This window comes from Palaemon carinicauda, chromosome 27 (assembly GCF_036898095.1).
Source record: "Palaemon carinicauda isolate YSFRI2023 chromosome 27, ASM3689809v2, whole genome shotgun sequence".
Lineage (NCBI taxonomy): Eukaryota > Metazoa > Arthropoda > Malacostraca > Decapoda > Palaemonidae > Palaemon > Palaemon carinicauda.
Window position 1 is genome coordinate 82,155,580 of NC_090751.1, and position 27,849 is coordinate 82,183,428.

The 27,849-nt window shown below is 44.8% G+C and overlaps 1 protein-coding gene and 1 non-coding gene across 2 annotated transcripts in view; both read right to left on the reverse strand.

Moving 5' to 3' along the window:
• Positions 1 to 27,849, reverse strand: part of LOC137620771 (T-cell activation inhibitor, mitochondrial-like) — a 177,822-nt gene that overhangs the window by 71,405 nt on the left and 78,568 nt on the right. Inside the window, exons 3-5 of the mRNA XM_068351192.1 lie at positions 18,133 to 18,358; positions 10,957 to 11,177; positions 6,908 to 6,999 (exon numbers count right to left, since the gene is read on the reverse strand). Of these exons, the coding sequence (XP_068207293.1) occupies positions 6,908 to 6,999; positions 10,957 to 11,177; positions 18,133 to 18,358 (539 nt within the window). The remainder of the gene's footprint in view (positions 1 to 6,907; positions 7,000 to 10,956; positions 11,178 to 18,132; positions 18,359 to 27,849) is intronic.
• On the reverse strand, positions 15,574 to 15,692 carry LOC137621270 (5S ribosomal RNA). Its single transcript, XR_011040200.1, has one exon. It is a non-coding gene; the product is annotated as a 5S ribosomal RNA (ribosomal RNA).

Below are 27,849 nucleotides of genomic sequence, written 5' to 3' on the forward strand. Positions count from 1 at the left end.
TGATTGTTGTCTCTCGTCACAAAGAGGTCGATCTGCAGTTCCGGGACTTGACGGGAGATGAAGGAGAATGATCTTGCGTCTAGGGACCATTCTGAGTCTATGGGGCTGGTCCTCGATAGAGCGTCCGCCGTCACATTGCGGAATCCTTGTAGGTGAACTGCTGAGAGGTGCCATCTCTTCTTGTCCGCTAGGCGGAAGATGGGCAATAACATTTGGTTGAGTTGGGGCGATCTTGAGCCCTGACGGTTGAGACATCTGACCACAACAGCGCTGTCCAGAGTTAGACGGATGTGGATCGAAGGACGAGGGGACAGTTTCTTCAGAGTAAGAAAAACCGCCATGGCCTCCAAGATGTTGATGTGAAACGTTTTGAATAGGGGAGACCATGTTCCTTGAACTTGTCGCTGATGGGAGTGACCTCCCCATCCTTCTAGCAAGGCATCCGTGTGGATGATGACCGACGGAGGTGGTGGTTGAAGAGGAAATGATCTTTTCAGGTTCTTTGCCTCCAACCGTGGCTTGAGGAGTGAGCGAAGCCTGGTTGGTAGAGGTCTCTTGAGATCTCTTCGAGCGATGGATGCGTTTCTTCTCCAGACTCCCGATGCATCTTTTAGCTGTGCTCGTAGCACTGGGTCTGTCACTGAGGCGAACTGGAGGGAGCCGAGCACTCGTTTCTGTTGGCGTCTTGAAATCCATTTGGATTTTAGGAGTCTCTTGACAGATCCCGCTATTTCCTTCCTTTTCTTCAGAGGGATGGAAAGACGGTGTGACTGAAGGTTCCAATGGATTCCCAGCCATTGAAACTTCTGAGCTGGAGACAGTCGAGACTTTTTGGTGTTGATTTTGAAACCCAGATGTTCCAGGAACTGGGTCACCTTTCTGCAAGCACGCAAGCATTCTTCTGAGGATGCCACCCAAACCAGTCAATCGTCTAGGTAAGCCATCACCTGGACGCCTTGAAGGCGTAGCTGTTGGACGATTGTGTCTGCAAGCTTCGTGAAGATTCTTGGAGCTACGTTGAGTCCGAAGGGCATGGCCCTGAAAGCCTTATCTTGAATCCTAGGTAGAAGGAAGCCTGGCGATTCATTGGAATGTGCCAGTAGGCGTCCACCAGGTCTATTGAGACCGTGTAAGCCTTGTGAGGTAATAGGGCTCTTATATGTTAAAGAGTCAGCATCTTGAATTTGTTGTTCGCTATGAACTTGTTGAGAGGGGACAAGTCCGGAATGACTCTGAGTTTGTCTGAGTCTTTCTTGGGAACACAGAATAGTCTTCCCTGGAACCTGGTGGACTTTACCCTCTTGATCACCTTGTTCAAGAGTTCTAGGACATACTCTTCCCGGACGGGGGTGGAGTGCTGGAAGAATTGTTGGAAGGTTCGAGGTGGTGTTACCCAGCTCCACCCTAGTCCCTTCTTGATGATGCTGTGGGCCCAAGGATCGAAGGTCCAACGATCCTGGAAGTGGCGGAGTCTTCCTCCCACCGGAAGCACTTCATTGCTTCTGGTTTCACAGGAGTTTGCCACCTCGGCCGCCTGCTCCCCTTCCTCCTCTCTCTCTCTAGATGGACGTCGAGAGGAGTCTTTGCCGGAACCTCTACCCCCGGGTTGAAAGGCAGTGGATTGCCTTTCATAGGCTGGTGTAAAGACTGGTGACTGAGCCACCACCGGCTGAGGGACCAACAGAAAGGTCTGTTGTGGCTGAGCCACCAACTGGGAAGTAGCGGGTGCCGGAAACTGGCGTTTAGCCTGACGCTGCTGGGGTCGGGGCTTGTTGGACTTCTTCTTAGGTTGGGAGCCATCATCCTCAGAAGATTTCCTCTTCCAGGACATGCCCCACTTGTTGAGAAGGTTCCGGTTCTCAGTGGCGGCTCTGTCCACAATATCTTTCACGAGGTCGACCGGAAAGAGATATTTGCCCCAGATGTTGGAGGAAATCAGTTTCCGGGGTTCGTGTTTGACGGTGGCATCCGCAAACACGAATTCTCTACAGGCTCTCCGGGCCTTGATGAAGCTACATAAGTCCTTCAGCAAGGTGGCATGGTGGGTCTTTGCAAGAACCATGTAGAAGCCTGGGACCCTAATGTCCCCGGCCATTGTCTCAAATTGTACTTGAAGACACAGAGAGGCAGCCAGCTTCTCTTTTGTGTCTTGCTCCCGACGCAGAAGGTACTCGGTGAGCTTGGGGAGGTTTTCGTTAAACTGACGTTCCTTCCAGCTTTTGTCATCGGGAGGGAGGGCGAGGGAGAGAGGCCTACATTCCTCCAATGTAGGGCAGGGTTTTCCTTCCTCCACCGCCTTCACCACTGCCAGCAGGGCCTTTTCGGCGAAAGGAAAGACCATGGTGGGAGGAGCAAGAAAGGACAGGTGTTTCTTGCTTAGGGCCGGCACCTTGGAATTGGCGTAGCCCCTGCTCTTGAGTCAGTCGGCCAGAAGAGCTTGAGCCTTAGTGTGGTCAAACACTATGACCTCCTTTGGCTCGGTCTCCTCCTTGGAGACTGGTTCAGATTTGAGATGGACGTAACAGTCCGGGTAGGCTTCGAAGTTAGGCCAGAACTCCACCTCTTCAAGGGGGACGGCGCCTAACTTAGGGTTGATAACGATGCGTCCGCTTGTGCTAGGCATGTGTTCAGCATGCCACCAAGGATTTGTCACCGAGCAGGCAGGAAGATCCTTGACGCTGATCTTCTTTGGAGTCGTCTGTTTCATGCTCATTATCTCCCTCTTAAGGTCCGCATGCCCCTGGCGGAACTTCTCATCCAGGAGTGCTACCAACATTTGGAGGGTATCCTGGGTGCTTACCACTGCTGGTACTGGAGTGGCAGATGTAGAGGGGACTGGTTCCGAAATCACGATGGAAGAAACAGAAGGTGCACGGGCGATCTCGTCCTCGGAGTCAGGAGTCTCCACTTGGTCCTCCTCTTCTTCAGCCTCAGCCATCAGGGTCCTTTCGGTACTGTATTATCCGACACATCTGACATCTTCTCCACTTCGTCTATGTGACATTCTTGGAGAGCGTCCGAAACGTCAGGCTCGACCATCAGTTGGACGCAGGGGATCTCAGGCTTGGGAATGACGGCATCCGCAGATGCCTTGGGGAAGAGCAAGGCTCTCATCCTTTCACTTGGGAGATAAGGCCACTGGCGTTCTTTTGGAAACCACGCACCCACTTGCGCAGTTTTTCTCGGGCGATGTCCCTGGCCTCCGTTGACGGAGGGTTATCGAACGCCTCATCGAGCAGGTTCTTACACACAGGGCAGACCTGGGGGTCCCAATAGCGAAGATTTCCCTTCGAGATCAAACAGCCGGCGTGGGTTCGGCACGCCAGGTGGCCGTAGAAGTCGGGGCGACGAACGCTACATAAGGCGCTCTCACACCGTAGGTACTCCTCCTGTAAAAGAAAGAGGCAAATGAGTTTTTGGAAGTCAATTAAATTATGACTTACAGTAGTCTTAGATTAGTATTAAGTTATTAAACTTATAGTATAAGATTCCTTTTATGTATAAGCTTAGGATAGATAAGCTAGAAAGGAGGTAGGAAAGACATACTTGTCCATACCACCCAGCCAATTGCCATGACCGCACACCATAACTAATTCAAGGGGCCTGTCATGAGCCCTAGGAGGAGGAAGAACATCCATGCCAGATGAGCCAAGCTTAGGCTTCCTCTGAGGAATTAATTACAGTGAGAGGGGGAGCTGAATTCATTCAGTATATAAGAAAAGGAGGGATAATCCAATCCCCCTTATTCAGGTTAGGTCCCGGCAAGAGACCGCATGGATGCACAGAATATGCCGGAAAACTTTTACTGTACAACTATACCCAATAGTTTTCAGTCTAGGGTATATCTTATACCATAGATGTACTGGCTATCATCCAAAGCTGTACAATAATCACTGCCGGCACTGGGCCGGCAGGGGGAAGGAGTGACTGTCCACTGTATAGCCAAGATTGAAGGCGCCGACAGTGTGGCGACATCCCAGAAGCTCGCCTGGCGCCGGCAATTCTCCATCAAGGTGACACCCTTCCAAGCCATCAATCTATGTGGCAGAGAGAGGGCGACACCTTAAAGTGATGGCAGATTGCCGGCAAGTCGGCGGCCCCGGCAGTCAGCAGGTGACCGGCAGAGGTATACCTACACTGACATCATTCAGAGACAGATGGGATACTGAAGACACTGACGGCTGGCGACGGCAGAGTGGAGGCGGCAGTGGACCGGCACTGATAGAAAGAGGGATAGGAGAGGAGGAGAGAGAGGGAAGGGTCAAATTCGATACCCATCCCCTTCTTCCTCCGGAAGGAGTGTTCAAATGAAAGGGAGAGGGTGGCAACCTTTCATCCAGTGGCAACGGAGCTGGCAGTTGGCTATAGTTGTCAGTGGCGGGCCAAGAGAGGACCGAAGAGCACTCAAGGATAGTAAGGTCTTCCGCCGGCAGACCGAACCGTCGAATGCTATCCCATAGTTCAACTATATGCGGGAAGCGTAGCAGTTCGGACTAACCAACGAAAGGACCAAGCCGAACTCACAACCCGCCAGCACGCAGTGGAGTTGTAGGACGGCGGACAGGGGTGTGATGGCTAGCCAACACAAAAGAGATAGAGGGGGAGGGGTAAGGGTCCTAAGAGGGAGTGTGGGGGGGAGGTAGTTCCCACCGGCACTCCCAGGGGTGGGGATTCTGTATAGGGCTTTCCTGTCTAGGTAGAAGAAATCCATTTTCCAGCCTAGGGTAGGTTAGCACAGAGTAGGTACAGCACTAGTGTATTCTTCTAAACTATAAAGAAACAGAATCCTTGGACTGCCTAACCTAGGCTAGGTGAGCTAGTACCCTAGACCAGGAAAGACAGGGGATAGGACAAGTCGCTAGGCCACAGGGAGAAAAGGTTTTAACCCAACCAAGTGTGGACTAAGGGGAAGGGCAGAGCCCCTCCACCTTCACCCCCAGCAGGGACCAGAAGGAGAGTACATTCTCCTAATGGGAAGCTGGTGGCCAACGACTGATACTCTGAGGTTCTGTTCCAAACTCAAAGCGCATGTACTATGGCAAGGAGTGGGGAAAGAACAATCCTAGCCTAACCTTACCCGAAGGTATTCGAGGTAAGGAGGGGTAGGATGTAGCCTCAGCTACCACAGAGGGAGGAGATTACCTTATATAAGGTAACTGGGGAGGTGAGGAAGTATACAAGAGCCCTAGCGTTAGGTTAGGGGCAAGGGAGACGACTACCACGACCATCGAAACCCCTTGTATACTTCCTAGAATGCGAAAAAACATATGTGCAATCACTGAATCTTATATGTAATAAATGCCTATATCTTCATTATGTAATCAAACACTAGGAACACTTATTTTATCATGCATGAAAGTAAACAAAAACGCCTAGGCTATTGAGCCTAGGGGTTGGGCTAGTCATCTAGCATACTAATTCGGCTACCTACACTCACCGAAAATGAATACAGTCAGCATAATATAACTAATTCCTAGCAATGAAGACTAGATAACTAATGTAGTTATTAGTTATAAGACCGGGAAGGTTGCTCTGGCTAACTAAATAAAGCATGCGAGGCGAGCAACAGCGTCGAGACATGACGCCTCCGGTCGGGGCAAAGCTCCGCCACAAAACACAGATTTTTAAGATAAAAAGACGTTACTTTACGGCTGGAGCTTATTTATACAATACAAGAATATGGTACTCAAACTTTCCAGAAGAAGGCGAGGCAGAAGATTGCGACATTGCGAAATTACTTAGCGAACACTGGGAAAAACACCTAGTCTGAAACACTACGTAAGAAGGAATGAGGAAATGGCGCGCATCGGTGACGTCATTCAAGATGGCGGCCAGCTATGTTGACATCGCCGAGTACCGTAACAGTAATGAAGGAGGAGAGTTTAGTAACGGCTCCTCCCATACATGCCACACTCCCCATTGAAGCGTAAACGTTATGTGGGGTGCAGATAGCTATGTGGCGTGTCAAGCACACGTCCCCTGTTATTATACGATATCCTAAAGGGAAACCTTATGGGTACTCGCGCCAGAAGTTAGAATTCTGTGAAACCTTTAGTTTAATTCTCTGGGAATATCCACTGTAGTCAAATATACCCTTAGGAAGCTACTGAAGGAACCTTCCATCAGGACGTCATGGCTTGAGCCCAAAAAATGTATTAATGAGTACAGTACAGTAGTTGACATCATATAAACCTTAAACCAATATGTTATTAATCAGTAGACATGCACCCTCCTTACAGGCTTGTTAGAATGTCTTCGTAAGGGGAACTACAATTCAAATCATACTAGGCTGTTATCAGGAAGGTAACCATTGATGTAATCTTGTCTTGAAACAGTAACATAATTTGTACTTCTGCATGAACATAAAAATCTCCGAAATCTAATTGTGATATGCTGTGAAATGAAGTATCATTGCACTGTATGGTAAGTGGTAGAAAATTTTTTATAAGTCAGCAGCAGTGACAAGCATACATCAGTGATATACTTCTCCCTTAAATGTGTACCATAAAAATAGTGGACTTGGATCTAAGAGATTTAATGAGCAATAATACCATATAAATATTTCTAAAGTACATTGTTTACAGAGTTTACAAAGAAAAATCCAAGTTAATCGTTACTATTTATCAATGCACTTCCGCTAATTTTGGGGGGTAGCTGACATCAAACAAAGGAACGAACAAAAAGGGGATCTTTCCTCTCTCCGCTCCTCCCAGCCTGACGTGGGATTCAGCCGAATTTGGCTGATACTACTAGAGTGCCACATCCCTCCCTCCCCCATTATCCACCACAGATGAAGCTTCATAACGCTGAATTCCCTACTGCTGCTACCTGCCCGGTCACCAAGACGACCGGAGGAAGCAGCAGTATCAATGAAAAAAAATGAGAACAAGAAAAGAAAAGCACTTACTTGCAGCCACTGATTCCGAACTTCTGAGGTACTGAGAACTACGCTGCCTTCTAAGCTTACACCAGTCTCGTTGCCAAAATGAAGACCACGACCTAATTATACAGAAGCAGTTACAGTAAACTCTATAGTATTCATTTCAAAATAAAATATTTTATAGTATATTTTTTTTTTAAATTGCATTTCATAAACCCAAATCCTTAATTCAATTTCAACCCTCCTTATTACCAGGAAGGTGTGGTTGGCTTAGATCCTCCATATGCACATGAAGTTCCTCCAAACAGGTAGTCTTAAAATGTTGAGAGATACAATTGCATTTTAATTGAATCATCTAAAAAAAAAGTATGAGACCTCTCTATTGCAAACACTATTTCATTATTTTCATGTGCTCTATCTATGTAAATAGTACAAGTCTTTTAATTCAATTCAGCTAAATCTATACTGACAAGGGGAAGGATGCACTGACAAGGGGAGAGATGTACTTATGCTCTGAATGTATTGTAGGTTTCACAGGTATTTTTACTAATGTTGAGCATAAAATTCCGGTATTCCAGAAATTAGCATAATTTTAGCAGAAGCTGATGTGAGACAATTTTCTTTAATACATTTCATAGACACTTTCTTATTAGTGACTGAATCTACTACTGACGGTCTATTCTCTGCAGAGGCTGATGCACCAATAACTCTATAAATAACTCTATATTGAATTATCTAAAATTTCTTAATGAGAGAACAGCAAGATTGAACCTCGCAATTACAGAGTAATAGGGGGATGGGGTGTGTTATTACGAGTAGTACACTATGTCTAAAATATCTTTCCCAAATCATAGAATCTATCAATATCATACCAAATTGTATGTAGGCCTATTATATATGTCCAACATCTGGGGTAACAGAGTGAATGAAGGAAAAGCATAGACACCCAGGTGATCCTACGGGTGTTAAGACAGTGTCCTCAAACACTGCCCATGGGTCTTGATTGGGGAATAAAAACACCAGGAGTTTCCTGCTTAACCGTGTAGCGATATAGATGGCTTCGGGTCATACCCATAGGGTAAGAAGCCCCTCCACTATGCAACGATGTAGGAACCACTTTGACCGTACAACCTGCCCCTGGCAACTGAGCAAGTCAACCGCGCGTAGGCAATGGGCCGTGAGTTGGTAGGGTTAAAAGTTATCCCACCACAAGGCTGCAAGTATTCGCGGATTCTCGGTCTTCGCGTCTATCTCTGATACCTAACTCTAGCAAATAAGGAGGGCTGACTATAAAGTTTTCAAGCAAAGCCAGTACCAGGAGCATGGAAAGGAATGTTCGCTCTCAACCACGACAGAAATCAAAGTGGGGTTGTTGTGAGTGAGTAGAGAGGAGGTGCTTACCTGCTACCCATTGGTAACAACCGGACTTGTTACTTACACCTCATTAAAAATTTTCCCAGCTGTGTTCCAACATATACTCTTATGATCTCCTATGTAAAGAACAATACTGTAGTTTGTATTCGTGTCAGACCAAATCCCAATTGGAAAACCAAAAGGCTATAAGACCAAGGGTTCAAACATAGAACACAGCCCAATGCTTACTTCAAATTGTTAACCGATACCCACAGTACTAAGGGTAAGTCTCGAATGCAAGTCTTGCATATAAAAAATAAAATAAAACCATCGCAATTTTTTTAGTAATCTCTATTTTTCTTAACTATACAAACACAAGTCCTTTAATAGAAGTATGATTTCGTCCAAGCTGGAAATGACCGATTAAATTTTCAACGAGGTGGTTACAGTTACTGGCAAGTGGAGGATACCTCCCCACCCGATTGCCAGATAGAGCAACATTCACTTTAACCTTAAACCAAGGAGTTGTGGGATTGCTGAGACAGGCAGTGTAACTTAATGGACTCAGGGTTTGCCCAGTCAAGAAAAATGACACATTTGAAAGTAATTTGTATTTTTCCTAATGGTACAAACCTTGAGCTCTTTATAGGGAATATACTTTTGGCAAAGCTGGAAACTAGCCATTAGCCTTCTAGCAAGGTATAACTACCCAACGCTACATAGTAGGGAGGGGTAGGGGATACTACCGGGTACCCCGCTCACACACACACTTGTGCTATATGATATGGCCACTTTTGATTGCAGGCAGGACTTGCAGAGGGATAGGTGAAGGGAGGACAAATCTGTACAAAAAGCTCATTGGTTCCGTAACTAAATACAAACCATTTCACTCTTTATAGGGAATGACTCACCCTTAGCTGGTTGGAAGTCCTAACCAACTTGCTGGATTTTTCTGGGGTGTTCCTCCGTACTTTGCACGAGCTTTATAAAGGAATCACCCTGACACCTCAATAAATTCTCGTGTGTAAGCAGGCGTAGTGACCTGGGCAATCCATGTGATTGAGTGAGAACTAAGCAATGTGACTTTTCAGGTAATCATTTTTGGAATAGTAGGACTATATTGGACTAGGGAAATAGTTCATACATGCAGACGGAGTAGGCCAACTTGCAGCATATCAAAGGTGATGTTTTAAAGGTCTAAAGACCGCTCATGAATGGCAGAGGCAAGGGACAATGACATTGCCCTAGCAGGCAGGACAATGTCCTAGAAACTAACCATATATACATATCAGCGACCAAGCCTTCTCTCCGTCCAAGCTAGGACCAGGGAGGGCCACGCAATGGTTGCTGATGACTTGGAAAGTAGATCTATGGGCTCCCCCAACCTCCTCCTTAGCTCACAAGGATAGTGAGGTTGCAGACACTAAAGGAACTAACAAGTTTAAGCGGGACTCGAACCCCAGTCTGGCAATAACCAAGCAGAGACATTACCTATATGCCACGACAATCCAGATGTTACACCCTTTAGCACCTGCCCGGTGGTCTGGAAGACAATGCGGTGACAGAAGAAGGGCGGTGCTCCTCTCCTTAAACACTTGACGGCAGCAAACCCCCCCTCCACCATCGTAAGGTCACAATGGCTAGGGAATGATGGTAAACAGTCATGCTGGCCACCAGGAACAAGGAAAATATAGATAACACTAGGTTTGTCCAGGAAACTGTAAAAAATTTACAGTTTATCCAGAAAACGGTTATATATCCTAGTCATCATCTTTTAATCTATACCTCGAACATGGCAGTCTATCTGCAAAATTATCGATTCTTGAAAGGTAAAGTAAAAAATTTAAAACAGGTAAAATTAGGGAGGCAGCAAGAGTATGTCTGTACTGCTTGTGGCTGAAATAAAAAAAAATGTGTGCAGAGCTGACAGTCAGGTGGGTGGGACTGACCCTCCACCTTCCAGTAATATCTACTAACTTATTAAAGGTCGATGATTTGTATTCGTATAAAAACAAAATATTTCTTCTAACCAACATTAAGGGAGAGAGACAGAAGTCAAACCACAGCCATGAAAGGCACAGAATAAGTTAGGAGACTTAAATGGTTACCATGGATCACTTGATGCAGTCTCTACCTAGCAGAATGAGTACAATACTGCATTGGGTTCTACAGAAGGGAGGGATACGGGGGTTGAGAGAAACTTATTATTTATGAGATCCAGAGGGGAGGGATATAGGGGTTGAGAGAATTTTATTTATATATGCATACTTGAAAGTTTAAGCTTTATACATTTTAGCTATGTGACTCCAAGTAAGATTTGTCAAAATAGAGTAATAAAAAAATCTCTTCTTATATAAGTTGCAAGCTACAGTATACTTTTACCCAGAAGAACCAAAATCAAGACAGATCCATAACAAACATTGTAAAATCAAGAGTGAGAAAAAAATTTTGGATGTACAATACCAAAACTATTAAGTGTCATTAATGTCATAGAATAATATTTTAATTACAAAATGGCAGCTAGTATGACAATGTACAATACGAAAAGTTAGCAAACTTTGATTTTGACATCTCTAATGCAATAAACTCAAGAGAAAGATTCACTGGAATAATTCTTAATTTTGATTTTGTCATCACTATAGCAATAAACTCATGAGAAAGATTCTCAAAATTTATATAAAAGTAAACTAGATTTGAAATGTGAAGAAATTCCACACCCATACCTTGGAGAACATCCCTTATTTCTGGATGATGGACGGTAAGATTTGTCAAACCTTGTAGGCATCCTCTCAGGTGGGTGATACTTAGATCACGTACCCAAGTGAGTCTTGATAATTTGAGTTCCGTTATGAGCCGTTCCCTCAGCTTGACAATGTCTTCTCGAATCGGTTCGCTAGCAGCCAGTCTTCTTTCAGCCTCCCCCATATTCTTGATAAGCCAAGAACTTTTAAAGGGAGAACTTTCATTAGCCATAAGAAAATACAAATAATAAACAGTAAATATCATATCAGCTTCATGCACAGATTCATATGGCTAATACATCCTGAAGTCAAATATGATACAGTATTTTCATAATAAAATAAATTTTTTAACATACGTCACGGCAGAAATTTCAAAACTCGCGGCAATCGCTGATTGGGTAGCCAGGTGTATCACCAGTGCGCCCTCTACCCAGGTACCTGGAACCATTCCAGTCATTCCTCAGATCTTCCATGCCCTTAGGTCTCTAGAGGGGAGGAGGGTGGGAATTAAATCATATATAACTACCAGATAAGTATGTTAAAAAATTTATTCTATTATTAAAATATAATTTTCAAACATTTGACTTACCTGGTAGTTATATATATATAGCTGATTGACACCTTTGGTGGAGGGTCAGAGACAGCCAACATTGTTGGAATTTACTTAAGAGTTAATAAACAAGCTTAAGGGTTCGTACCTGATAAGGAAGCTGATTTCAATGAATTCCTGCCTCATTATGTACGCTTTCCTTACGAGATCCAGCGATCCACCCAGGGGGCAGAGGACCTCTAGGAGCTGTCAAACCGGTGTAAAAACCTCTATGTGACAGGACCTCCTCCAATACCCTTGTTCCGGGCGCTCTCAAGGAACAGACTGACCACCTGACTAAAATCAATGATTGTGGAAGACTGTCGTCCAATCTCCACGAACAACCATAAAAATACAATAGTTCCAAGAGAAGAAAAGGGTATTAGGTTACGGGAATGTAGTGGTAGATTCTTCCCCCACTACTGCACTCGCTGCTACAAATGGTCCCAGAATGTAGCAGTCCTCATAAAAGAGTCTGGACACGTTTCAAATAATATGAGGCGAACACAGATTTACTCCTCCAGAATGTTGTGTCCATAATGCTTTGTAAAGACTTATTCTGCTTGAAGGCTACAGAAGTTGCCACAGCTCTAACTTCATGTGCCTTGACCTTCAAAAGCTTAAGGTCTGCCTCACTACAATGTGAATGAGCCTCCCTTATTAAGAGCCTGATGAAGAAGGATAGTGCATTCTTCGACATATGTAACGAAGGCTTCTTGACCGAGCACCAAAGTGCTTCTGACTTGCCCCATAACTCTTTCGTTCTTTCCAGGTAGAACTTCAGGGCTCTTACTGGACATAGGACCTTCTCCAATTCCTCTCCAACCACATCCGAAAGGTTCGGAATCTCAAAAACCTTGGGCCAGGGTTAAGAAGGGCATTCGTTTTTAGCAAGAAAACCTAGCTGTAAGGAGCAGATAGCCTTGTTATTTCTAAAGCTTACGTTCTTGTTGAAAGCATGAATCTCACTGACCATTTTAGCTGTCGCCAGACTGACCAAAAAGAGTGTCTTCATGGTGAGGTCCTTAAACAAAGCTGAGTGCAAGGGCTCAAACCTGTCACTCATTAGGAACTTCAGGACTATATCCAGATTCCAGGCTGGCGATTCCTGATATCGTTCCTTAGTTGTTTCAAAGGATTTGAGAAGATCCTGGAGGTCTTTATTATCAGAAAGGTCGTAATTCCTATGCCTGAAGACGGCCGCTAACAGGCTCCTGTATCCCTTGATGGTTGAAGCTGAAAACCTACGTTTCCTTCTAAGGAATAACAGGAAGTCAGCAATCTGAGTCATAGAGGTACTGGAAGAGGAAAACAGAGTTGACTCTGCACCATTCTCTAAAAACCTCCCACTTGGATTGGTAAACCTAGATGGTAGAAGACCTCCTTGCTCTTGCAATTGCCCTAGCTGCCTCCTTCGAAAAACCTCTAGCTCTTGTGAGTTTTTCGATAGTCTGAAGGCAGTTAGATGTAGAGCTTGGAGGTTATGATGGTACCTTTCCAAGTGGGGTTGTTTGAGTAGATCTACTCTTAATGGGAGGCTTCTCGGGGTGTCCACCATCCATTCTAGTACCTTTGTGAACCACTCTCTTGTGGGCTAAAAGGGGGCCACTAGAGTCAATCTGGTTCCCTCGTGTGACACGAATTTTTGCATTACTTTGCGCACAATCTTGAACGGAGGGAATGCGTACACGTCCAGGTGGGACCAGTCTAAAAGTAAAGTGTCGATGTGGACTGCTTCTAGATCTGGCACTGGGCAGCAGTTTGTCTCCAATCTCTTTGTCTTCGAGGTTGCGAACAAGTCTACACAAGGACGACCCCAAATCCGCCAAAGGTTCTTGCAGACCTCCTGATGAAGTGTCCATTCTGTGGACAAAACTTGACCTCTCCTGCTGAGACTGTCTGATATCACGTTCCTTTCCCCTTGAATAAACCTTGTTACAAGGGTTACATTCTTCTCTTTTTCCCAGTAGAGATGTTCTCTCGCAGTCTCGTAAAGGGACCTCGAGTGGGTTCCACCTTGTTTGGCTATGTAGGCCAACGCTGTGGTATTGTCGGCGTTGACCTGCACCACTCTGTTCAGGATTGACCCTTCGAGGCCTTTGAGGGCCAACAGGACTGCCAACAGCTCCTTCTGGTTTATGTGGAGGATCTCCTGAACTTTTGCCCAGGAACCCGAGATCTCCAACTTTCCCAGAGTTGCTCTCCACCCCGAGTCCGAGGCGTCGGAACACAAAACAAGGTCTAGGTTCCTCTGTTCCAGGGAGAGACTTCCTTGAAGTCTGACTGGGTCGTTCCACCACTGAAGGCAACCTTTTACGATTCTGTAATGGGGATACATTTTGTCTCCAGCTCCTTTCCCTTGTCCCAATGTCGATTGAGGTGGAACTGAAGAGGACAAAGATTCAGTATTCCCAGGGAGACAAACTGCTCCAACGAGGAGAGGGTTCCCAGCAGACTCATCAGCTCTCTCACAGAACACTTCGGTTTCTCTAGAAAGCAATGAAGCTTCAACAGGGCTTGCTCCGTCCTTGAGGCAGACGGAAAAGCCCCAAAAACTCGACTCCGAATCTCCATCCCAAAATAAAGGATCTCTTGTGATGGTGTCAGTTGAGACTTGTCTCTGTTAATCAGAAGACCCAGTTCTTCTGATAACCTCAACGTCATCTGCAGATCCTCCAGGCAGCGTTTGTAGGAATGAGCTCTGAGTAGGAAAATGCTCCAGACTGCTCCAAAGGCTGCAACCTGAAGCCTGAAGCGTCATGACACGATGCTGTTCGACAGAGGCAATCTTTCTCCTCAGAGGTCTGGATGTGAGACGCCAGCCCCGTATGGGCGCTGCGTCATCCGATGAGTACAAAAACACTTTCACCTCGCCTTTCCCGTGGTGAGGGCAAGCGTCCTGTGAAGCGTCAAAAGGTACGCTCGAGGGGACGACTGCTCGGGCGCTAACGCCTCTCGTTTCCTTTCATCATTCGACATTCCTTCTCCCAGGAGTTGGGGAGCTTGGAAGAGGTCTATGGCTAGGAGAAAGACAGGTCCAAGCAGACGCACCCTCTATTTGAGGGGCGGTGCTTAGGCCAAAACAGAGCCCAAAACTGGAAAACTTCCTCCTTGTACACGAACCTCAGGTATTGCTTGAAGTTCGGATGGATGGGGATGTGGAAGTACGCATCCTGGAGGTTTAGAGAGACCATCCAATCGTCCTTTCTTACTGCTGCTAGGACTGATTTCGATGTCTCCATGGAGAACTTTGTCTTCTGAACTAAGGCGTTGAGAGCACTTACATCCAGGACTGGTCTCCATCCCCCCGAGTTCTTGGGAACCAGGAATAAGCAGTTGTAAAAACCTGGTGACCGGAAATCTTGCACCCTCTCTATTGCCTCCTCCTCCAATAAGAGAGACATTTGATGTTGCATAGCCTGTACCTTTGACTCCTCTCTGTATCTGGCAGAGAGATCTATCGGAGTTACTACTAAAGGAGGTTTCCCTAGAAAAGAAATTTTGTATCCCTCCTTTAGTAGCTGTACCGACCAAAGATCTGCTCCTCTCCTCTCCCAAGCTTGCCAGAAGTTGTTTAGTCTAGCTCCTACTGCTGTGTGAAGGCGAGTGCAGTCAAACTCTGCTTCGCCCTGGTTTCGATCCTCTTCTCTTTGCTCTCCTTCCCTCGGGTCTGGTACTACCCCTGCTGAAAGTTTTCCCTCAAAAGGGCTGCGAAAACTGAGGGAATGGAGCTTCTTCCTTAGGTTTGCGGCTTGAGAAGGAAGTAGGCAGGACATTCCTTGCTATTTTAGACACCAAATCCTGTGTGGCCTTTTGGGCTAAAGCAGAAGAGACCTCTCTGACCAACTCTTGAGGAAAAAGGGAGGAAGAACGAGGTGCATACAGCAATTCCGACTTTTGTATGGTTGTAGCCCCATTGGACAAAAAAAGAGCACATTTGGGCTCTTTTCTTAAGAACACCCGCCGAAAAAAGGGCCGCCAACTCATTGGATCCGTCTCTAAGGGCTTTGTGCCAACAGCATCTGGTGTTACCAGGCAGTCACCCATCCAAGTACTGACCAGACCCAACGTTGCTTAACTTCGCTGATCGGACGAGAAACGGTGTTTTCAACGTGGTATGGCTGTTGACTCCATGCGAGACATAATGTGGATGAGGCTTTCAGTGTCCACATCCTTCAAAACATAAACCTTTTTTCCCAAGGCTCCCAGAATCCAGTCAAGGAAATCGAACACCTCGAAAGCTCTGAAGACACCTTTGAGAAGATGATCAAGCTCCGACATTGACCAGAGCACTTTGGTTCTTCTCATTGCTGTCCAACGAGGGGCATCCACCAGACTCGAAAAGTTTCCTTGGGCAGAGGCAGGAACTCCCAAGCCAAGAACTTCTCCAGACTCATACCAAATGCTAGATATGGAAGCCAATCTGGTCAGGGGAAAAGAGAAAACAGTCTTTCCCAGGTCCTTCTTGGATTGCATCCAGTCCCCCATCATTCTCAAGGCTCTCTTAGATGAGCGAGACAACACCACCTTTGTGAACAGAGACTCCTTCGACGTCTTCCCTAGCGTAAACTCTGAAGGCGGGGAACGAGGAGCAACAGGAACAAAATAATTAGGAAACACTTCGGTAAAAACTCTCATAAGTTTCTTTAACTCCACCGAAGGATAAAGGGTCTTAGGATCTTCTCCTTCCAAGATTTTCTCTAAATGATCACTAGGGGAAAGGTGACCGTCGATACCTTCTTCCGACAGGTCTCTAATCGAGGTAGAGACGTTCTGTTTCCTAGAAGTCCACTCCTTAAAATCCTGACTTCCAGCATCAAGGAGTCCAATATCATGACGGCTGGCGTCACGTTCTTCCAATGCTTGACGCTTGGAACTATGACGTTCGCGATCTTGACGCTCAGAACTATGACGTTCACGATCTCGACTCTCGGTTTCATGACTTCCGAGGCTCTTACACTCAGCGTCCCGACATCCAACTCCTTGACGCTCGGCGTCATATGTACCAGTCTCTAGACGCTAAGCATGATGTTCCTCCTCACGATGCTCGACGTCATGGCTACCAGGTTCCCGACGCTTGGTAAGCTGTTCCTCTACTCGACGCTCAGCGTCAAACATCATGTCTAACTCTTACAGCAGCGTTAGTAGCTTGACGTCCAAGGCTCTGACGTTCGGCGTTACATGTCATGACTTCCAACTACTCGACGCTTGGCGTGATGTAGTCCAACTCCTTGACGCTCGGCGTCCTTTCTGACGCTTGGCATCTTGGTGTTTAGAATCTAGACGCTCGGCGTCATGACGAGCAACTCTCTTCTTGTCTAGCAGGAAGGGAAATACGTAAGACGCCAGCCCTGTCTAGAGCTGCGTCATCCGACGGCGAAGATAACACTTTTACCTTGCCTTTCCCATGGCGAGGGTGAGCGTCCTGGGAAGCGTAAACAGGTACGATTGAGGGGACGACTGCTCGGGGCCTAACGCCTCTCGCCTCTCTTCGCCTGTCGACATTCCTTCTCCCAGGGATTGGGGAGCTTGGAAGAGGTCCAGGGCTAGGAGAACGACAGGTCCGAGCAGCCGCACCCTCCACTGCACTGATTTTAGCCCTGAAACTTGCACTTTTTAACTTTCACATCAGACCATAATAGACCTGCCCGCTGCGAGAGATTCTACTCTTTCGCCAAGGGCTTGAATGAGAATCCAATAGGCTATACGATTAATATTAGTATTCCCAAAATCAAAAAAATAAATAACGATACAAAGTAATTTGTGGGACTGTATAGATCATCTTGAGTGCTACATAGCGTAAAATTAACTGTACGCTAGTTTAATCTCTGATGATAGATCGATGATTATCTAAAGAAAGCATACTAATAGGACAAATATTTTCATAAAAATAATATATTCCTTTTACATTATAAAAATTATATACTTTTGCTTTGTAAGTTAATAATTTTCTTTTCATTCCTTGCAACAAAAAGAATGAATTTTGCAAGTCATTCTTCATAAGTTTACGTCACATGATTTGTGACGTCATAGTGCTGGCGGAATGATTTTCTTCCACCATCATGTCTTTAAGAGTTGGTTCGTTAGATTTTACAGTAGGGGAAAAACTCCTGATCCTATCCCTTTCAAGCTTACGAACATAGCGATCCTAACCAACCACTCACTCTCAGGCAAAATAAAACAAAACCAAAATGAGCGAAAGCCAAAGCCAACGTGTACTTCACCAAATTAACTGCAAAAAACACAGGCCAAAGCGAGCGAAATTCCAAAGATGTCACCAGTGAGGCGGCAGGGAAGATCTGAGGAATGACTGGAATGGTGCCAGGTACCTGGGTAGAGGGCACACTGGTGGTACACCTGGCTACCCAATCGGTGATTGCCGCGAGTTTTGAAATTTCTGCCGTGACGTCAGGGACTAAGCTATACAGTATATATAACTACCAGGTAAGTCAATGTTTAAAAACTGTGATTGTAAAAGAAAAAAAAAACATCTACAATATAAGTACAATACTGTACATTGCTTGTTCTCAAAAAAAATTATTTTACAACCTTCAAAAGTGTAACCTTACTATAGATTTTCTTTCTTAGTTTTAACGTAAAGTTCATCTTCAGGATTCAGAGTACCAGTAGCTGCGTAAAATGACGGATGCCAGTCAATCTTGCGATCGGGTTCCTTTCGCCTCTCAGGTAAGTTATCGACGTAGTTAGTTGGTAAATCAAATTCACTAAGAATACCATGCACAGTTGCTCTTGGTGAGGGACTGTTCAGCTGAAGAGCCACTGAGTATAGACTTCCTAATTATGGTTAAAAAAGAATAAGGAAAATTTTAAATCTTTAATTGTGGCAGCATAATATATAGAGATAATAAAAAAATTATATACTCTATTAAAAAAGTATTATGAAAAACATTAGCAAATACTGTACTTGATAATTCTATTCATACAAAACTATAAATATATTATAGAACCTGAATTCATATAGTAAGTTATCCTTGCAGTCCTCAACCTACACTTTAATTCAAAGTAAGCAGCCATCTTCAGCCACATAAACAACTTGCGGGGAGAAAAATAATGTCTCCTAGAAGTTCCCTTTGGACCAATGGAACGAAATCAATAGAAAGTATGAGCTAAAGCTCCGAAGAGCTGTCATGAAAACCATGGGTACCAGTGTTTTAAAGCTTTTTTTTTTTTTTTTTTCTAAAGGTTGCTCATGAATGGCAGAGGCAAGGGACAGTGACATTGCCCTAGCAAGGAGGACAATGCCCTACAGACTGACCATATATTATATGATCAGCGCCAAAGCTTCCTCTCTACCCAAGCTAGGACCAGAGAAGACCAGGCAGTGGCTGCTGATGAATCAGCAGATAGACCTATAGGCTCCCCAAAACCCCCCCAACCTTAGCCCACAAGAATGGTAAGGTTGCAGACACTAATAGCAATAGCGAGTCTGAGAGGGACTCGAACCCCCGTCTGGCAAACACCAGACAGAGACATTACCAATCAGGCCACAAAAACCGTCAAAAGGTGTGGTGCCATGCAGAGCATTAACACCAGAAAAAGTGAAGGCATGTGAAAAGGGAGACAATCGATGTGAGGAAGAAATGGCTTGAATTTCTAAACTGAACAATCTAGAAAGGGAGTCCTCTTACAATGAGGTGGAAAGGATGCTAAATCCTCAGTAAGTTAATCCAGAAGTTTATGCAGAATTAGCTCCATAAGTTTGTTTAATGTGCCAAAAAATTTGTTTTCAGCTGACGGGGAATATAAAATTTTGAGGGACATTAGGTACTGTTGACAATTTAGATAAGAGTGAGGTTTCAGTCAATAGATACACCTTGTCATCAGTCACTATAGTGCATTAAGTGTCTATAAGATGGCTACTGAGACATGAGGCCAATCCTTACATATCTCACACATAAACTAAGACAATCAAACCTGACTCTTAGACACTGCAAAAGAGAGATCCTTCCTTCTGAATGCTAGACATGAAGTTCCAACATTATGTAACATGGACACCAATTCATCTATGTGAGGCATATAGTTACATTATTCAATGGGGAAAACAAATCCATTTAATTAGGATTATTGCAAAGTGCATGATGAAATATCCATTAGATGGTTAACAAGCTATTCAGGTAATGATGGTTGTCAATGAGGGGAATCCACCTGCCTAACTGAGTCAAGTTTCTTTTAACCTTTGCCCTCAAGACTGAGAGGGGTGATTGGGTGATTGAGGGGTAAAATTTATTAAAATGACAAATTTGAAATAACATATTTTTCCCAACAATACAAACCTGTAGTTCTTTACATATGATAAGATAACAGCACAACCTGGCATACAGCTATAAAACTTTCAACGAGATGTCAACAACCAGCAGGTAGAAACACCGGGCCCCCGCTCACTAACACCTTTACTTTGATCACAGACATGTCATTCCTAGGGGGTTAGGTCATGGCAGGTAAAGTACGTGTAAGGAACGACATTACAGGTTTGTATTGTGTTATAATATTGTTTTGTCCTTTTGCTCTTTCATACCTCATGCTAAACAGTTTGTCTGGTGATCTGATCATACATTGTTTACTTACCTGATGGAGGGACAGTCAGACCTTCATACCAAGTAATTTCCTTCACTTTTACATTCCCTTTGGTTTATTTTTTTTTTTTTGTATCTATTTGGTTTAATTAGATTTACTTTGGGGATATTATATAGTTGGATTTAAGTTTATAACATTGCCATTGCTAATTATACTCATGGTTGTTCCAGGGAATAATCTACTGAAGTTTAAGTTGAATAAAGCTTTGGTAGCAGTAGCAGAGTGCTTTAATGCAAAAATATGACAAATTCGGAGATAATTTGTATTTTTCCTAACCATACAAACCTTAGCTATTAACATGGGGTATTACTTTCGGCGCAGCTGAAATGACGAGCCATTAGATTTTCAACGAGGGTTTACTACCCCACCGCTAGTTAGCGAGGGGGTAGGGGAGGGGTAGCTAGGTACCCCTCCCCCCCTCACACACCAGTGGACTGATTCACTTCGCTTAGAGGTAGGACTTCACGTGTAAATAGCTAAGGTTTGTATGGTTAAGAAAAATACAAATTATCTCCAAATTTGTCATTTGTTCCGTAACCGAAATACAAACCACGCTATTTACATGGGGTGACTCAACCCTTAGGTAGGGTGGTAAATTCCAGCCTTACTGGCTTTGGCTTTGCCCGGGGACTCAGGATCCGAGAGTGTAGCACTCGAGATAAGGAGTCCCTGCACCTCGCAAGTTCCTTGCTCCGCAAGGAACGTGCGGCCTACATGAGCTAGTGTGTGAAGGAAAGAAGTGTGACTTGTCCTAGGAAGTTCACCTGAAGTCCTTTAGATGGAAATCGAGACTAGGACGTTCCCAATACCACCCCGTCAGGGTATGGAGGACGCGACAGTATTATATTAATACTCGGAACACAAAGAAGCAAGGTTTACCTGCAGTGGTTTGAGGTCAGCTGCGCAGAGAACCCAGGATGCTGCTTTCCCCAAGAGAGGGGAGGATGAAGAAAAGAGTAAGGGCCAGACATACTTTTTCATTCATGCAGACTAAAACCGGGTAACAATGCCCTCAACCTTCTGCTACTTGTCCATTAAGGAGCCTGAGGTTAGACAGCTGTTGTGCAGCCACCACAGGGCCGATAGAGAACGTATCGAGGCTCCTGTGGGTCACGTCCTGCAGGTAGTGGGCTGTGAAGGTCGTTTGACGCTTCCAGACCCCAGCTTGTAGAACCTGCGTCACTGAGAAATTTCTCTTGAATGCCAGGGACGTAGCGATTCCTCTGACATCGTGTGCTCTCGAGCGACGTGACGGAGGAGGGTCTGGATTCAGGGAATGGTGGATAACCCTGCGAATCCAAGCTGAGATGGTGTTCTTAGAGACCCTCCTCTTCGTCCTCCCTGTGCTCACAAACAGGGCTTGCACTCGAGGACAAACTCCAGCTGTTCTCTTCAGATAGAGCCTCAGACTCCTTACTGGGCACAGAAGGAGATGGTCTGGGTCATCTGTTACAGAACGGAGACTCGAAATCCTGAAGGCGTCGAACCGTGGGTCCAGAACTCCAAAATTCTGAGTCGTAACAACAAACTTAGGGACGAACCCGAACGTTACCTCCCCAAATATGAAGTTCACCGACTCGCTTGGCCGAGGCCAAAGCAAGCAGGAACACCGTCTTCCAAGTCAGGTGACGATCAGAAGCCTGGCGTAATGGTTCAAACGGAGGTCTCTTAAGAGACCTGAGGACACGAACCACGTTCCACGGAGGGGGTCTCACTTCCGGCTGAGGGCAGGTAAGCTCGTAGCTTCGTATGAATAGGGAAAGTTCCAGCGAGGAGGAAATGTCCATTCCTTTAAGCCTGAAGGCCAGGCTTAAGGCTGAGCGATAGCCTTTCACCGCCGAGACCGAAAGGCGCATTTCTTCCCGCAAATACACAAGAAACTCCGCTATTGCTGGATTAGTGGCATCGAGGGGAGAGATACCCCTTCCACGACACCAACCACAGAAGACTCTCCACTTCGCCTGGTTGACCCCTGCAGATGACTTTCGCAGGCGTCGAGACATCCTCTCCGCAACTTGTTGCGAAAAGCCTCTCTCAGTGAGGATATGCTGGATAGTCTCCAGGCGTGAAGCCAAAGCGATGCTATGGCTTTGTGGAAGAAGTTGCTGTGTGGTTGCTTGAGTAGCTCGTGTCGTGGAGGAAACTCTCTCGGGAGTTCCGTCAGGAGCTGCAGAAGGTCCGGGAACCACTCTGCACGATGCCATAGCAGAGCTATTAAGGTCATCGACAGGTTGACCGATAGTCTGGTCTTGTTGAGCACCCTTCTAATCAGACAGAACGGTGGGAAGGCGTACACGTCGATGTTGTCCCACAGTTGTTGGAAGGCATCTTGCCAGAGTGCCTTGGAGTCCGGGACTGGGGAACAGAACAGCGGAAGCTTGAAGTTCAAGGCTGTCGCGAACAGGTCCACCGTCGGGGAACCCCACAAAGTCAAGACTTTGCTGGCTACTAGAGGATCCAAAGACCACTCGGTACTCACTATCTGCGATGCTCTGCTCAGACTGTCGGCGAGCACATTCCTCTTGCCCGGAATGAAGCGAGCCGATAGTGGAATCGAGTGGGCTTCGGTCCATCTCAGTACCTCAACTGCAAGATGGGATAGCTGTTGTGAAAAGGTACCTCCCTGCTTGTTGATGTAAGCCACCACCGTGTTGTTGTCGTTCATCACCACCAAGGAGTGACCCGCCAGGATCCATTGGAACTGTTGAAGTGCCAGATATACGGCCTTCATTTCGAGCAGATTTATGTGGAGGCATTTTTCTGATTCTGGCCATAGGCCTGAGATCCTGTAGTTCAGAACGTGCCCCCCCCCCCCCCCCTCTTCTTTTGAATCGTCCAAGAACAGCATCAAATCCGGGGGGAGGACGAGAAGATCCACTCCCTTTCGAAGGTTTTCGTCCGTCACCCACCACTGAAGGTCCGTCCGTTCAGTAGGGCCCATAGGGACCAGGATGTCAGGGGAATCGTGGCCTTGATTCCAGCGGGACTTGAGCCGCCATTGCAGGGATCTCCTCCTGAGGCGGCCGTTTGGAACCAGACGGGCTAGGGAGGAAAGGTGACCTAGGAGACGTAACCACGATTGTGCTGGAAGCTCTTCTCGTCTGAGGAAAGGATCTGCAACCCTCCTCAGCCTTGCTATCCTGTCGTCTGATGGAAAGGCTTTGTGGAGATTGGTGTCCAATATCATGCCTAGATATACCAGTCGTTGAGATAGGAGAGGAGAAGACTTCTCGAGATTTACCATGATCCCTAGATCTTGGCAAAGTCCCAGAAGCTTGTCTCTGTGTCAAAGAAGGGTCGATTCCAAGTCTTCCAGGATCAGCCAGTCGTCCAGATAACAGAGGAGACGGATGCCGATCCTGTGTGCCCACGAAGATATCAGGGTGAACACTCTGGCAAAAACCTGCGGTGCTGTGGAGAGACCGAAACACAGCACCATGATTGATTGATTGAAAGTTTTCTGGCATCCTGACATCTAAGGTCATTGACGCCTATAGCATTTATTATATATGAAAATTAAAAGAGAATTCAATTAAAACCATAGAATTTAAGAAGTCATTACAATAGTTAAATAGTTTTCAGAAGACCTGCTTCTGAAATAAATCTAAAAATTCCACTCGCATAATAGGACACATCATGTACAAGAATCTTGGCAAGGATGAACCTGCCATCCTCACCTCGAGCCTCAAACAGATATCTATTTCTTAAGTTAGTAAAATTAGGGCATTCGGTCAACAAATGCCTCACTGTTAAAGGTACTAAACAGTCCTCGCAATACGGTTGGTGTTGGCCCTTCAGCAGAAACTCGTGTGTCAACCGAGTGTGACCAATTCGGAAGCGACAAAGAGTCGTCTCCCATTTTCGGGGTATCATGTTATACCTCAGGGGTAATATGATATTTGTTACTTCCCTCATTTTATTGCCATCTTGACTACCCCAGTGCTGTTGCCATTTATTACAAACCAATTTCTTGATGTAAGGTAGGATATCATTACAGGGAATGGGATGCCTCCTTGGTAGCAACTCGGATGCCGCATTCTTCACCAGTAAATCGGCCTTCTCATTCCCAGACACACCTACATGTGCTGGAACCCAACAAAATCGAACTGTTATACCTCTCCGTCCAATATTAAAAAGCCATTCTAAAATCTTTAAAATTAGAGGGTCACTAGAATTAAAAACTTGTAAAGCTTGAAGAATACTCCTTGCATCACTAAAAATGGTAAAATTACCCTCCTTTTCCAAAGCTATTTTCTCAATAGCAGTTAGTATGCCATACAGTTCGGCAGTAAATATGGAAGCTGTTAGAGGATGTGCACCTCTACAATTAAAATCATTACTATGTACTCCAAATCCAACGCCAGCATCAGATTTGGAGCCATCAGTATATATAAAAGTCGATCTCCTATGTTCTTCGACATGTTCCATAAAAAGAGACCTGGATTCTAAGTCAGTCATATTCTTCTTAACTCCAATAAAGTATTTACAAAAAGATATGTCAGGTAATTTCCATGGAGGCATTGATGATACCTTGAATGGAAGCACATTAATTCTAATTAAATCCAGATTGTTTAATAATTGTTTCACCCAAAACCCAAAAGGTTGAGGAGATTTTGGGTGCAGCTCAAAGTAGGTTGAGTGTCTTACAAGGCTTGCAGTCTGAAAGGCAAAAGAATAAGGGAGTCTTTGCAATCTAAACCAATACCGAATAATAGAGGACATTCGGTAAAGGTCTAGAGGCAACTCCCCAGCATCAACAAGGAGACTTGTGATAGGAGAAGTTCTAAAGGCTCCTGTAGACAATCTAATGCTAGCATGATGTATTGAATCTAATATTTTTAACCGGCTTGGGGTTGCTGACGAGTATATTTCGCATCCATAACTAATTTTGGAAAATATCAAGGCCTTGTATAATTTTAAAATTGTATTGCGGTCTGCCCCCCATGATGTATGGGACAATACTTTTAAAAGATTCATAGCTTCAACACATTTAGATTTTAATGCTTTCAAGTGAGAAACCCGTGTAAGCCTACAATCAAATATCAACCCTAAAAATTTAGCTTCACTTGCATATGGGATCCGTTGACCTTTGATGTACAGTATATATCCGGGTCTGGATGTACTCCCCGTATAAGACAGAAATGGACAATGGTAGTTTTACTTGTCGAGAACTTAAATCCATTCATATCAGCCCAATGGATAATTTTATCAATAGAGAGTTGGATTTTTCTCTCAACCATTGCCATTCTGGCCCCAGCAAATGATATGGAGAGATCATCCACAAATAATGTTGCGAGAACATCCCAGGGAATGACTGAGGATATCCCATTAATTGCTAGAGCAAAAAGGGTTACACTCAGCACACTCCCCTGAGGAAGTCCTTCCTCCTGGCATTTACTCTGTGATAGAGATTCCCCAACTCTCACTTGGAAAACTCTATGTGAAAGAAATGACTGGATGAATAGTGGTAGCTCTCCTCTCAATCCGCACTAATGGATTCTTTTAAGTATACCGTATCTCCATGTGATATCATATGCCTTTTCAAGATCAAAAAAGACTGTCACATGGTGCTGTTTGGAAGCAAAGGCTTCACAAATGGAGGACTCAATTTGTATCAGCACATCAGTCGTTGAGAGCATTTTCCTGAATCCACATTGAATGGGTGATAAAATACCCTTCTTTTCAAGGTACCACATCAGTCTTACATTGACCATCTTTTCCATGATTTTGCACAAACAAGATGTCAATGCAATTGGCCTATAATTTGCTGCTAAAAGCTTGTCCTTACCGGGTTTTAAAAAGGCTAGAATAATGGCTAGTTCCCAAACACTTGGATAACTATGATCATGCCATATTCTATTAAAAATGCTTAAAATAAATAACTTTGTACTAAAATGTACGTGTTTAATCATTGCATATGGAATTCCATCAAGTCCTAGGGCTGTATCGTTACACGTAGCAAGAGCAGAATCAAACTCTCTTTCAGTAAAAGGAGAACTATATGACTTGCTTTCTTGTTGCAAAATTTAAAACTTTCTTTTCTTCAATGCTCCTATACTGGTGACCAGGAGCTGTTTCACACTTGCAAGATACATTTGAAAAATGGTCAGCCAGGGCATTGCTAACTTCGGTTGTTCCAGTCATATACTGCCCATTTATCTTTAACACTGGTGGTGGGTTTAGGGTGAATTTGCCTGCTATCTTTTTGACTTTCCTCCACACAGATGAAGTTGGTGTTCTACTGTTATTGGAGGAAACAAATGACATCCAAGACTGGCGCCTAGCTTCTTTCATGGCACGGCGGAACTGTGCTTTACATTTCTTGTATATAACTAAATTCTCCTCAGTACGGCGCATGTGCAATCGAGTTAAAGACTTTCTTGTGGCTCTGTGCAGGGCAGTTAGTTCAGATGACCACCAGGGGACTGGTCGTCGTCTGAATATCCCTGTTGTTTTGGGAATGAAATTTACTCCTGCTGTATGAAGAGTTCCATTGAGTAAGTCCACGGCATCATCAGCACTTTCAAACTGTTCTGCATTTCCTTCAATTTCACTTAGCTCCCGAAATCTATCCCAGTCCGCCTTATCAAAATTCCATCGAGGCGTTCTCTGTAAAGGTGGACCATTGTTGGTGTTTATAATGATTGGTGCATGATCACTAGTATGCCAATCATCTAATGTTCTCCAATTAAAATTGAGAAGACAGTTAGAGCTTGCAACTGATAGGTCAATGCAGGACAAGGTACCTGTCTGTACATGAAAATATGTGGGCTCTCCTGTATTGAGGAATCCGACATCTTCATTCTCCAAAATTGACGAAATAATATTACCCCTTGTATTTGCTAAAACATCACCCCATAAAGGATGTCTACTATTAAGGTCTCCTAGTAAGAGAAAGGGTTGTGGGAGTTGTTTAATCACTTCTACTATATTATCATATGAGATGTTGTCATTTGGAGGCAAGTAAAGAGAACAGATTGTGTATTTTCTCCCTATATCAATCTGTACAGCCACTGCCTGCAGAGGGGTACAGATAGACAAAAATATTTGGGGAACATCTCGACGAACGTATATAAGACTTCCCCCATGGCTCCCTGCTCGTTGATCATATGGTGTCCTATAGCTAACATACTCTCGAGAACTAGGAGTATTAGCATCGAGCTTGCTTTCTTGTTGACATACTGTTATAGGGGAGTGCTCACGTATGAGGAGCTTAAGTTGATCATATTTCGCCCTTAAACCCTGGCAATTCCATAGCAGAATGGAGGAAAAAACTATGGTTTATTTTTTGGAAGACACCTTAGATGAATTCTTCCCATTGGCAATATTTGATCTAACAATATTTCCCGGAGGTAACTCTAGAGAGGATCTTGATATAGTCGGTTTTGTGTTTCTCTTTTTCTTTGTGTCCTTTTGATCTAATTGTTGAGGAGGATGGTGGACCTCAACTTGACTTTTCTGATTGGTTCAATTTACCTTCTAGTTGTTCAGAAACATCAGCAGATAAGATATCATATTTATTTGAAGTCGTGACTTTAATGTTTCTTATGGTAGGAGGCGAGAGAGATGGAGGTCTCTCTCTTCTTCGATTAAAAGGTTGTGATCTATCAAGTTTTTGCACCTTCCACACTACAGGTTCACCAGGTAAATTGGTTTCAAGTGCAACCTCCATCAGATCAGGCAAGGACACG